This window comes from Cyprinodon variegatus, unplaced genomic scaffold (assembly GCF_000732505.1).
Source record: "Cyprinodon variegatus isolate N-32 unplaced genomic scaffold, C_variegatus-1.0 Scaffold600, whole genome shotgun sequence".
Classification (NCBI taxonomy): Eukaryota; Metazoa; Chordata; class Actinopteri; order Cyprinodontiformes; family Cyprinodontidae; genus Cyprinodon; species Cyprinodon variegatus.
The window spans coordinates 448,886-461,041 of NW_015151053.1; the positions used below are offsets into that span (position 1 = coordinate 448,886).

At 39.5% G+C, this 12,156-nt stretch overlaps 1 protein-coding gene across 1 annotated transcript; it reads right to left on the minus strand.

Annotated features, from left to right (window-relative positions):
- Positions 1 to 2,066: 2,066 nt before the first annotated feature.
- LOC107096124 (arfaptin-1-like) lies at positions 2,067 to 8,958 on the minus strand. The gene is made up of 8 exons (XM_015392636.1): positions 8,905 to 8,958; positions 8,752 to 8,793; positions 6,393 to 6,498; positions 6,153 to 6,286; positions 5,856 to 6,077; positions 5,602 to 5,759; positions 2,820 to 2,994; positions 2,067 to 2,699 (listed from the first exon to the last, which is right to left on the minus strand). The coding sequence occupies exons 1-8, from the start codon at positions 8,956 to 8,958 to the stop codon at positions 2,544 to 2,546; spliced, it is 1,047 nt and encodes a 348-aa protein (XP_015248122.1). The 3' UTR covers positions 2,067 to 2,543.
- Between the last annotated feature and the right edge of the window lie 3,198 nt (positions 8,959 to 12,156).

The following is a 12,156-nucleotide window of genomic DNA, read 5'->3' on the forward strand; positions in this document are numbered from 1 at the left end:
GGTGTCAAAGAAAGACAAACAAATCCCCAGTTTGATTTGAAAAGTGATTTATACTGAAGCAAGAATGTAAGAAAATCAACCAATGACAAAGTATTCCAGAAAATCTTTGGGATTTACATTTTATTATATAAAAAAATAGAATCAAGCAGTTTAAATCTGCCAGATTCCCTCTCTGACTGCACCTTTATAACCTATAAATCTAATCTAATCTCGTCTATAAGGTGCCATTTATTTAAGGCAGCTCGGTGTCAGAAACTGGCAGCTTAAGCATCACTAAGCTGGAACTTTATTGCACAAAAAGATCCACAGTCGTTGCATAGATGGTAGTTTTTTTGTGGTAAACCAGAAAAAAAATGGAATAACATTCATATGAATACAGGAACAACAAGAAAATAATCAGTTATCATGAGTTACAGGTAAAGCAGATTCAAGTTTGAAATCAAGTGAATAAGCAAAACAACTTAGATTGCAAAACAATTTAAATAAACCCTAACTTTTAACATAAATCATAAATATCCGAGTCTCCATTTGGTCCCAGACATATAAAGCACAGTTTTTCAGCAAACCTTTCAAAGGTTTGAGTAAAGAAAAATTGCTCAGATAACATCCTGGTCTTAAGAAAATAAAACAACAATATATTCCCAAACAGAGAAAGCCTTGTAAAGCCATTTACCAAGCAGAGTGTGACTGTATGAGAAAGAGCCAAGGGGGGCCATCATATTATTACAAAAAGATAGAAACACCTGAACGTGGACGGTGTTTTTCAGCACATAAGGATATAGTGGCGATTTCATCATGTAGTTTAGAGCAGGAGAGATCCACAGAGGTTCTAAAACACGTCCTTAATGATGCAAGGGGTGCTTCAGTCTCCTGAAACTTAAAGCTAGAGTGTTGAAATGAACAGTATACCAAGCTCTGAGCCAAACTTTAAGCAATGTCGAAAAGAGAATTGTGTTAGATCACCAAGGCCATGGTGCAACTGTAAGCTGATGGGATCTTTGCTGGAAGGGGCTCCCAAAGTGTCCTGCTGGGTAACTGAACAAAACCACTCACACTGGTTTTGTTTTTAAGACAAAAACAAACATGCTGTAGTTATGGCAGCAGTTGGATTGTCTAAACTCTTAAAAAGTTTTCAAAATTTGCTGCAAACCAACCATTCTTAGAATTCACAAAACCCATAAAAGGGGCTTCATCCAGGGAAGGCCTACCTAACCTCAAGGCATAAACTCTTCATTTTCCCCTACTAAGTTAATAGATTGTCTAATGAAACATTAGAAAGAAATTATTTCTCCCAATTATACGGAAAACCGCTGTTAAAGTAAACCTTTATCAAGCTACAAAGACGGTAACATCGTCAGCGTATAGTGAAATTTTTGGTCCGATTTTTGGTTTGTAGCAAATAATCACCTGCATCTTTTTAATATTAGACCAGATAAACTAATCTAGAACAAATAAAGAAAATAAACTTTTCAAACTTACATCCAATAATTATTAAAGGTGCGAGAAGCTGTGCAGTTTTCTGATGGTTAAAGAGATTCATCGATAAGATTTGGCTACAGAATGAAACATTGAAGTAGAAAAGCTTCAAGAAAGTGGATACAAAAAAAAGTATTGATATATTATAAAACATTGTGGAAAATCCTGCAGCAATGTTTCTTCTGGTGGATGTCAGAAGAAGATATTCAAGAATTGAGACGACCAAAAAGATAGATTTTAGTCTTTGGTCCACTTAGATGAGCGCTAGCGATGCTAAATCTGATCCTAGCGAGTTGAAAATAAACCTCAAAACTTTGGCATCAAAGAAGTCCAGCTGAGATATGGCTTTAATCCACTGTACATTAAGAGTTGGTATAAAATAAACCACTAGTGGTCAAAAAGAAAAAAGGTTTTAAAGCTGAGAAGTTGGATTCACAGGTTCTGATATTTCCTAACAGAACATTTACTTCCCTTGTGTTTCCGCTCAGGATTAATATAATTTCCCTCTATCATCATTTATTCATATACTTTGAATGGCTTTTCTCCTTTTGGGTTAATTTTTTAAAAGCTGTATTTCTGTGTTTTTTTTAGAGGTAAAAGTAGCAAATTAATTCTGTGTGAATGTTTAGTTTTCCAATAAGGGAAACGTAAACAGAAGGGCGGGCTTTAATCGGCTGAGGATTCAGATCCGCTAATCCACTCTCGACTTGTTTTCCAGCTGTGTTTTTCAGGGACCTTTTGTGAGTTTCTGACTGCAGCGGCAGCAGATTTTTAAAGTTCAAAGAAAAGCTTAGTGCCTCACAAAGGATTAGGTGGAATCAGTGAACGACGCAGCGAGACGGATCCAGGAAACAAAGAGGGCCGTGTTTTCAACAACGCTCCGCTTTCTTCACAAAATACATTCTTAAATAATTCAAAAATCAAGAACTTTTAATTTTACAATTACCCAAATGTCCCATTGACCCAGAAATAAATTACTTTTCTTCAAACTAACAGCGTCCAGAGCATTAAGCCACCAGAGCCTTTTGCACCCCTCTTAAAGTCACTTAAACTGATCCCACAGAGTGTCAACTCTCCTCCAGCCAGGAGGGGGCGTCCTCAGTAGAGTTGTTGAGGTGTTCCACTGCCTGCTCCATGTTTTTCTCCAGAAAACTGTGGCAGGACATGCAGTGGGCGGCGACGGCGCTGTGGAGCAGCCATAGCTGGTTGTGGAGGACTTTCACCTGACAGACAAATGAGGAGGTAGAGGTCAGGTCTGTTGCTTAATTTGAATCCCTTCACATTAAATAACCAATAAACAGGTAGAGTGACTGTATTTGTCCATCAGGCCATAACCCTCTCACCCTGTTCTCCTCCAGCAGCTTGACTTTGACGGACAGATCGTCTCGGACCTTCTGGTACCGCTCCCTCTGGCCCTGGAAGGTTTTCTGGGCCTGTTCCAGTTTAGGCAGGGTGTTGGCGTCCCGTGGGCCCATGTTCAGCTCCTCCAGGTCCACTCGGTACGCATCGTACTCGATCCTGGACGTCAGAGGGTTGACACGGTGGGAAAAAGGAGCACAAACGTTACGTTTCTAAACATTCCTCAACAGACATCAGTGGCGAAGGATTGAGAAAACCTGCCAAGTCATTTTAGTTTTCCAGATAAAGTTTCCACCAGTTATGCTCACCACATGTAAACAAGCCGAAAAAGTCTTAAAGGAATAGTCTCAAACAAAAAATTTAAGCCATTAATAATCTCACAGCGTTGAACATGTTATAAATTGATGTTTATCCCTACAGTGCCTACATAATCCTACATTCAAAATATGAATACAATCGTTTTTAATACACAGCACGCTCAAATATCTATGAGTGGTTCCCAAAGAGGGGACACCTCCCCCTAGGGGGGGATTAGTGTAATTGCAGGAAGAGAATGGTACAAAATAACTCCATAAACCACAAATTTTAAGAAGAAATTAAAACTATACACACACTGATAGCAATTTGGAATTCTGACACACCATGGAATAGATAATTAAACTAAAAATAATTCCTCTTTGAAAGAACCGAGTGAAGTTGGCCCCCCCCACCTTCTTGAAATCAGACAAAATTAGTGTCAGACGTTGTGTGCTACGTTTGTGCCGAAAAAAATTTCGTTTGTGCCGCTATCGTTTTAAAGATATAAAGAAATATTTCTAGAGGTCATGAAAGGTCAACCAGCCCCCCTACCTTCTTCAAATCAGAGGAAATGGGTGTCAATTAACTCAGCTCCGTTTGTGCTGGTTTGTGCAGCAAAAATTTTCATTTGTGCTGCTTTGGCTTTGAAGATATTAATGAAAATGTAAAGGTCAAAAGGTCAACCAGCCCCCCCACCTTCTTCAAATTAGACAAAATTGGTGTCAAACGTTTGTGCAGCAAAAATGTTTGTTTGTGCCGCTATCATTTTAAAGATATAAAGAAATGTTTTCTAGATGTCATCAAAGGTCAACCAGCCCCCCCCCCCCAACTTCTTCAAATCAGACAAAATGGGTGTCAATTGTAGAAGCCATCAAAGGTCAGTGAACATTTGTTCATTCTGAAACTCTGAATTTCATATAAATTATAAGTTGCTAACCCATGATTATATCATTTTAACCTGTAAAAAAACGATAGCGGCACAAACGAACATTTTTGCTGCACAAACGTAGCACATAAATTTTGTCTAATTTGAAGAGGGTGGGGGGGCTAACTTCACTCAGATCTTTGAAAGTGGTAGTTCGGCGATTTAAAGGAGATTTTAGTTTATTCTATTGCAATGTTTTACTGCAGTAAAATTTTCTTTGGTCAGACATGGAAATGATTGGTTGGAGGGGTAGTGAACACTTAAATCACAGGGAGACCAAGCAAGAAACGTTTTGGAACCACTGATCTACTTTAACAGGAATAAATAATTGGTTGCTATAAATTTGAATTTTAGGCTATATAATTATGTTTTTTACATTTGATAACAAGTAACTATCATAGGTTTATAAGGTAATTTAATCTGTTTTGTAAAGTGCATTACTTTATTTTAAAAATGTTTCTAACAACATCAGCTTTGTACATTTAATGAGTGAGGAAATAAAGTCCTTTGTCATTTTTTTAATAATATTTCCGTTTGGCCTGTGAGTAGAGAGAAGCGCCCCCTCAGAGGGCATCTTCTGCACTGCTGCTAATATATAACAATGAGGTCAACATGCTTGTTTTCTTGTCAAAAATGTAGAACTTTGGTACAGTGGAAATAGTTTCCTCTTTTTCAGCTATTCTGACTGTGTTATGAGATATAATAGTTATTTTTTTAACCGTAATACGTTTATCTGAATGTGCAGGGCTGAAGAGACTGAAAACTGGGGCAGAGATTTTTTTTTTTTTTTTTATGGGAAGCAAACGGGTCCACTGGAAGAGAGAATTCTCATGTTTTACTCTTTTATTTTGTATTTGTTGTGATGAAATAAAACCGCTAACAGACGGAGCCACCTGTAAACACAGTAAAAAAAACCAAAAAAAAAAAGCCAGTAAAAACAGNCTTCGTTGATCTGATTGGTTTATTTGGCCCGTCTATCACCAACATAGGCCAATCAGCTAACCAGTATTTTCGCCCCTTCCCAAAATTTCTTCAACGGAAGGTTTCAAGATGGATATGCGGAGCAAATCCATCTGGCGGAGTCAGGTTAGCCTTCTAATGGCATTTTAGCTAAAGCAATTTTATCAAAAAACAAAATTATGATCACAAATAAGGAATAGTTGTATTAATACCAAAAAAGGGAAAAGGTTTTTTTTACTTTTTTGGAATGACTATGACGTGGATGACAGAAAATCTTCTCCAGCGTAGCTTTATTAACCATGTGAAAGGAGTTTTAATGGGCCCCCAAGAACTTGGGGCCCTTGGCAACTGCCTGGTTATCCCCATTGGTAAATCCACCCCTGTTTGTTCATATCATAAAGCTTCTACATCAAACTAAAAAGAAATCCTGATGACTCTGTGGAAATGCTGCTCACACTACATTATCATACTCCTTCCTTATGCACTACATTTCCCAGCATGCCCTCATGTTCAGCCCCTCCTCTTTGCTTCTTTGCTGTGAAAGCTGAGTGTAAGGATCCGGTGTGTGTATAGGCTCCACCCACCTGGCAACCTCGTATTGTTTGGCGCTGATCATGGTGTCCTCGATGGTTTTGTTCACCAGCGTGTCCATGTCAGAGGTGAAGGAGTTGATGGCCGAGGTGAGAGTGTCGGTGCTCTTGGACAGAAACTTCTGGGCCTCGGCGTTCATGCCAAACTCCACCTGCAGACGCGTTACGTGAAGTTTAGCGCGGTAAATCTGACTGAGTCAGGGTGGTGATGATGAGGAGGATGTGTTTTGTGTTTTTTTAGGACTCACATGGAGGTTCTTGGATTTGAAGCTAAGCTCGTTGAAGGTTTCCCCCAGAGCCTTCTCGATGAGAGAGAAGTAAGCAAACTGACTGGCCAGCGTCTGAGCCAGCTTGGTCATGTTGTCGTAGCGCTGCCGGTCATCCTTCAGCAGCTCCAGCCGCGGCTCCAGGTCCAGGTCCACCGTACGGGAGCCTCTGCCCAGCTTCTCAGCCAGAGCCTGCCGGGTAAACTGCAACAGAGGAGACGTCGCTAGCAACCAGACCTGCTATCCTAGGATAAACCTGCTACTTTAAGCTCCGCCCACCTTGTATTTACTGATGCTCCACTTGCGGACCCTCTCCAGCTTCTCACTGGCTAGGTTTCTGTTGCCGGCTTCAATGACTACGGGTCCACCGTTGGGTTTCTGTGGCGTGACGGCGACCTCTGGAGACTGAGGTTCTGAAAGATGACCACCGGCTTTCAGAAACGAGGAAACTCGTTTAAACCAGATTCATTAAATGCTAATCCTGCAGACGAAGGTCCACGCCTCAGATCCAGCGTTTACCTTCACTCTGCTGTGGTTCTGCAGGGACTTCTGCAGCCTTAGCTGATCCCTCCGTTGTGCTTTCTTCTGTGTGGTTGCAGTTGCTGTTTGCTTCCTGTAGAGGGAGCTGTAGAGGGCAAACAGGCCATGACAGTTTCCATTAACCACAAATTAGCCACTCAGATTAACTTGACCCTGACAAACATTTACATGCATATCTAATGAATTGTCAATCAGCCTAAACATCCGTTCACTGGATTACAATCCTTTGAAATCTGGATCAGAATATTCTGACTAACCAACAGTACTGACCCCAATATAGGAGCACCCCTAATTATAAGAAAAAAATTATTTATATGGTTTAAAGAAACTATTTCATATTGAAGTGCTAAGAATTTCATTGAAATAATATTGTACTGAAAGATTTGTGTAATTAAATTTAATTGAAATCTCGTAACACTTCAACTCAAATGCAATCTGAACTTAGCTCCTGAACGTCTCACAAACCTGCATGAGGTTTAGGGCTGTGTATACTCCCGCAGCAGCGTGTCGCAGTTAGCTTGTCGCAGGCATGAAGCAGATATTTTTTTTTTATTTTGAAGCGTGTATACGGGCATCCAGTGACACACAGTTCACCCGTGAGTGTTCCCTAAAATCTGACCATGGCGCTGCGTGTTTTGGCTGTTTGATACCTTACCGGCTTGTTTTGTTTTTATGACCGCCATTGTGGAAAACGACTCATGAAGATGGAGCAGCTAGAAGAGCGAGGTGTGCGAGAACGCTGGGACCCTTTTTCCACCTGGATCCTCACACTTTTTTGCTCTCATGTCCCTCCGTTGCAGCACAAACTTGCCCCCACCACCTCGGCCGTATCCAGACCCACAGCTAGTTGGTGACTGTCGACTCCCTCTTGTGTTGTGGCGTGGAATAGCATAGCGCAGACCATGCTTCAATATTGGGCGCAAATCAAAAATACCTGCGACAAGCTCACTGCGACACACTGCTGCGGGAGGATAAGCAGCCCTTTATACTCACAGACGTCCTCTGCTTCGCTGCGCTCGCTGTCACTTCTACTCTCACCTGCAGCTCTGCTATTTTTTGATAAGCTGTCTTGTGTTAATCGCATTTTTCTTGTCTTTTGGAGCGTGCCTTCTCTCCCATCACTCTGTAACTCCACATTTCTTTACTCCCTGACAGTTGTTTGATGCCTCCGCTGCATTGACAAACATTATTTTAAAATTGGCGTCAAAACTCGGCCTCAAATGTCTGCAAACCTCTCTGTCTATTGATCGAGTGACTTTCCATTTGCAGCATCCTTGTCACTTCTTCTTCTCTGTGAATCAGGAAATTGTCTATATACCAAACTAAAGGATTGTTGTTCTCTACTTCAAAAAACACTTTAGATTTAAAAATGGAAAATTTTTATTTTATTTTTTTATTTTTATGTTTTTATTTCAAAAGTCTAACATTGTTTAACAGTGATGCATAAAAACCTGATTTTATTTCAGTGTTAAATTCTGTTTAAAGTAACAGATTATAATAAAAAAATGTCTCCGGACCTTTTCTGGTTGAGGATTTTCTTTATTCGGACCCTGCTGATTTTTAATTGGTGACCCCTGGTCTAGTCAAAGTGCAGACCTAAACTCACTGGAATATTTTCCAAGCCTCAGAAATAGATGATGGTGGACATCCTCTGTGCTGTCATAGCGACAATGCACCAAAGACTTACAGCTGTAATCAAAGCAGAAGGTGGTTCTACAAGAAATGCACACCGCACTTTCCAGATTTGTTTTTAAAAAGCATTTTGAAGACACGCATCGACAAAAAACAAACCTTAAACCAAGGGTCCCAGATATGAACTTAACATTAACTGACTGTAAATAGACCAAAATCTTTCTCCAACTACTCTCTAATCTCTAATTTCCAACTGTCTGTGAACGCACCCTAATTTAAACAACAAGTTGTTGTTTACAAGTTGTCTAATTTAAACAACAAGTTGTTTAAATTAGAAGTGTTTTATTATGAAGGGTCGCCACAGCTAACCAATCAAGAACCGAATCAGAAGCAGCTGGGCTGCCGTGTCTGCTCCCTGCTGTCAAATGTCCAGGGGTCAGAGGTCACAGAAACAGCCGTCTGACAGATGTTGGTAGTTTGGATTCTGAAACAGGTCAAGTTTGTCCTCACAACAACACAAAGACCCGCCCACAGCTGCGGAGGGCTCAGAGGACATGGGATCGTAGCTGCAGCGTCGCATCATGGAGACAGAGGAGCAGCGGATGACGCAGAGAGCGACTCAGCAAAGGTTACATCCAACCGGATTGTTGATCGCTTTTTAAGGCATTCATTGTCTTTTTTCCTTCTGTCTCAGTTTTAAACCAGCATTCTCGTGAACTCTCACCTTTGGAGGGAGTTCTTCTCCTTCCTCGGTGGCGTTGGACGCTGCAGAGACGTTGGATGCCGCAGTGACATTGGACGTTGCACTGGCGTTGGACGTTGCACTGGCGTTGGATGTTGCAGTGGCGTTGGACGCCGCAGTGGCGTTGGACGCCGCAGTGGCGTCTTCTTTCTCATCCATTGCCTCCATCATTTTGGACTCGTCTGGAACAACAAGCAGTCAGCTACATTTTCATAAATCTGACTTCAAACTTTTTATATAGAGGCCTGTGATTCTCCACCTCCTCCCCTAAATGACCAAAACCAGAAGATGACAATATAATAAAAAAAGGACGAAAAATAAAAACATTATATAGGATGAAAATTAGGCTTCAGATATCAGGGAGATTAATGTCAAACTACCAAAATCTGTGAACGGTTAAGGTCGTATTTGCTGTCACGTATTTAATCTGTAATTATAAATAAAAAAAAATCTTTAAAAATTATTAGAAAATAAACATTTTTCCCCTTTTGTAAACCTTTTTACATTTAAACGCCCCACAATGTTTCAGACTTTAGTTTCTAAAGTTTTTCCTGCATGTTTTAATCTGAATAGAAAACCTTCAGGATGAACCGTTTAAAAGAAACTGGATGGAGAATAAAAAGCTTTCATTAAATTTTTTATAGCAAATAAGGATTTTTATTTATATTCATTTAATTAAATATTATTCATAAAGAATTTCTCGCAAGGGATTAATAAAGCAATTCTGATTCTGGTTAATTAATGTCATTAAAAGTACAGCCTTTGCTGCAGGAACTACATTTTATTTACATATTTTCTTAGTAAAAACAGAAAAAGGTGGAATCTTTTTATTTTGTTATTTAAATGATCAATGAGTCACAGATGAAAACTATTTCCCACTCATATTGCTCTTTCCTCATTTTTCTGAATAATCCTATAAGCCCAAAACATCACGTTCTTTGTCTCCCTCCAGTGGCCTAGAAAGGTATTACACCAATATCTGTATCCAGGTTTGTTCATCTCATCCAATCTTATAACTTTAAACGCATCCTGCAGCCTGAACAATGGTATAAATATTCGGAAGCAGAAACTAAAGTAGCTCTCGGGCCCCTGACCTCTTAGGGGCCCCGTCACTGACACCTGGTTGGCCCCCTTCGCAATTGTGGACTAGGACGTCTGATTGCCATAGAAACATGACACGAATACCAAAGCAGACAGTGGTGCTTTTAATTACTATGTTATTAACTGTGTTAGTTCATTAGATGGTTAGTAAAAAAAATACATTCATATAATATGTTCCAAACCGCAATAGAGATATTAAAATAATGATGTATTTGAGTATTCAAGTTTTTAACAATACGACTTGGAATTATGGGTAATCCAGAGTGTTGTACTTCATATGGGGCCCACCCAGATAATGTTGCTTACGGGCCTATTGTTGTGTTGTTACGCCATTGAGCCTGAAAAACAATTCTCATCACTTCTAAGAGCAAAGGCTGGTGGGATGCGAAGAAAACGAAGCTAAAACTCAGAGAATGAAGAATAGAAAACTCACATATTCACTGCAAAAAAAATCTAAATCTAGATAAGTTATTTTTTCTTAAAATAAGTGCATTTGTTCTTGAATTGAGGAGATAAAAGAGACATCTTGCCAATGGAACAAGACACTTTAGATTTAAAATAAGAAAAAACAATTGCATTGTCTTCTTTCAAGTGAATATTATCTAATAATCTTATTTTAAGAGTAAAAATCATCTCATTTACCTACTCAAATCAAGGATAAATACACTTAATTTAAGACATTTGTATTTATTTCTAGATCATTTTTCCAGTGTTGACCCTGTGAGTCAGAGGCAGCCTGTAAAACCCTGCAGTTATGATGGGTTAATATGGGGCCAAAATTGTTGCTTTATTATTTACAAATGTGTGTGGAGAGTTGTGTGTCTGTATCTCAATTTGTGCGTGTGCAGGGGGATTTGAAAATGTGTAAATGAAACTGTAAATGTGTGAGGAGATTTGTGTGTCTGTACAACAATCTGCAAATGTGCAAAACTACTTGTGTGTGTGTAATCTGGTTTGCAAATGTGCAAAAAATCCACAAATCTGTCTTCAGATCTACAAATCTGTAGTAAGATTTGCAAATGTGTAGAACAATCTGTAAGCACACACAGAGACAGCTGTGTCCGAAGTATTTTCGCTTCAACACCCAGAAATACAGACACATCATTGGTAACAAGTCCAGCGGTTTCTCGTTGGCTCTCTTTTCACACGTGATTTTTGCTACACTTCTGCCGTGTGAGATGCACAAATGCGTAAAAGGATTTGTATCTGTAATATCTGGATTTGCTGCCCTGGGCGGAGGCTCACAGGCTGCAGCAGGGCCGAGCTGAATTTGTGGCAGTGGCTGCGTTGCAGCAGTTCCGGTGGCTCGTCACTTTTTTTTGGTATTTTTCCTGCCGTTTTTCGGCAAATGCCTTATTTATAGTACTTCTAACTAGATTGTTTTTTTTTTCTCTTACCCCGCAGATTGTTGTACAGACACACAAATCTCCTCACACATTTACAGTTTCATTTACACATTGTCAAATCCCCCTGCACACGCACAAATCAAGATACAGATATACAACTCTCCACACACATTTGTAAATAATAAAGCAACAATTTTGGCCCCATAGGTTAATATATGCCTTCATTAACAGGACGGCGCTGAGGTAACGTCTTCGCCACAGAGGTCATGCTCAAGACCCGTGGGCTGAATCTGGAACCTCATGAGAGAAAAAAACGTCCCAAAAAAATAAGCAGAGACAGACTGATATTTTTGGCCAGTATTAGCATTTCTTTGTTGTATTAACATCAGCTGATACACGTGATTAATTGGTGCGTTCAGCAGCCATGCTTTAAGATCACCTGAAGTGGATGCATTCGCATTCCCTCCATTTGCAGCAATTTACTATTTTGTTGGATTTGCTTAAAAATCTTTCATTTTTTCTGTTTAAACTGAGACTTGTGTAACATTTTTTAACCATTATGTCATTTTTTTACCATGTTAACGGAGAAAGAAAAAGAAATATCAACTTTATGAATCAATCAAAAAACATCTGTAGAAATAATCAGCCTTTTAAATAAAACCCTGTATGGGTCCATTTCTGAAACGGAGGCATATCTTCTTTTATAGAGGAGCACCGATGGAAAGTTTCAGGCCGATCGCAGAGTCCCGATCTTTAAAAAGCCTGACATGCCTGTCAGTTGTTATAAAATCACAAGAATCCTTTAATGTTTCCATCTTTTCTTACTGAAAAGCATTAATCAGTACCTGTGAAAAGATTAAAACTTCTGAAATGACTGCTCTGAAATAGAAATAAAACTTTAGAGCATCTATTTTCAGACCTT

Bases quoted from the DNA above. Each gene is read 5' to 3' on its own strand.
- LOC107096124 (XM_015392636.1), bottom strand. From the start codon at position 8,958: ATGATGGAGGCAATGGATGAGAAAGAAGACGCCACTGCGGCGTCCAAC. The intron at 8,794-8,904 runs GCGGCGTCCAAC...AACGCCACCGAG, and splicing joins CTGCGGCGTCCAACGCCACT to GAAGGAGAAGAACTCCCTCC. The intron at 6,287-6,392 runs GTAAACGCTGGA...GTCATCTTTCAG, and splicing joins AGAACCACAGCAGAGTGAAG to AACCTCAGTCTCCAGAGGTC.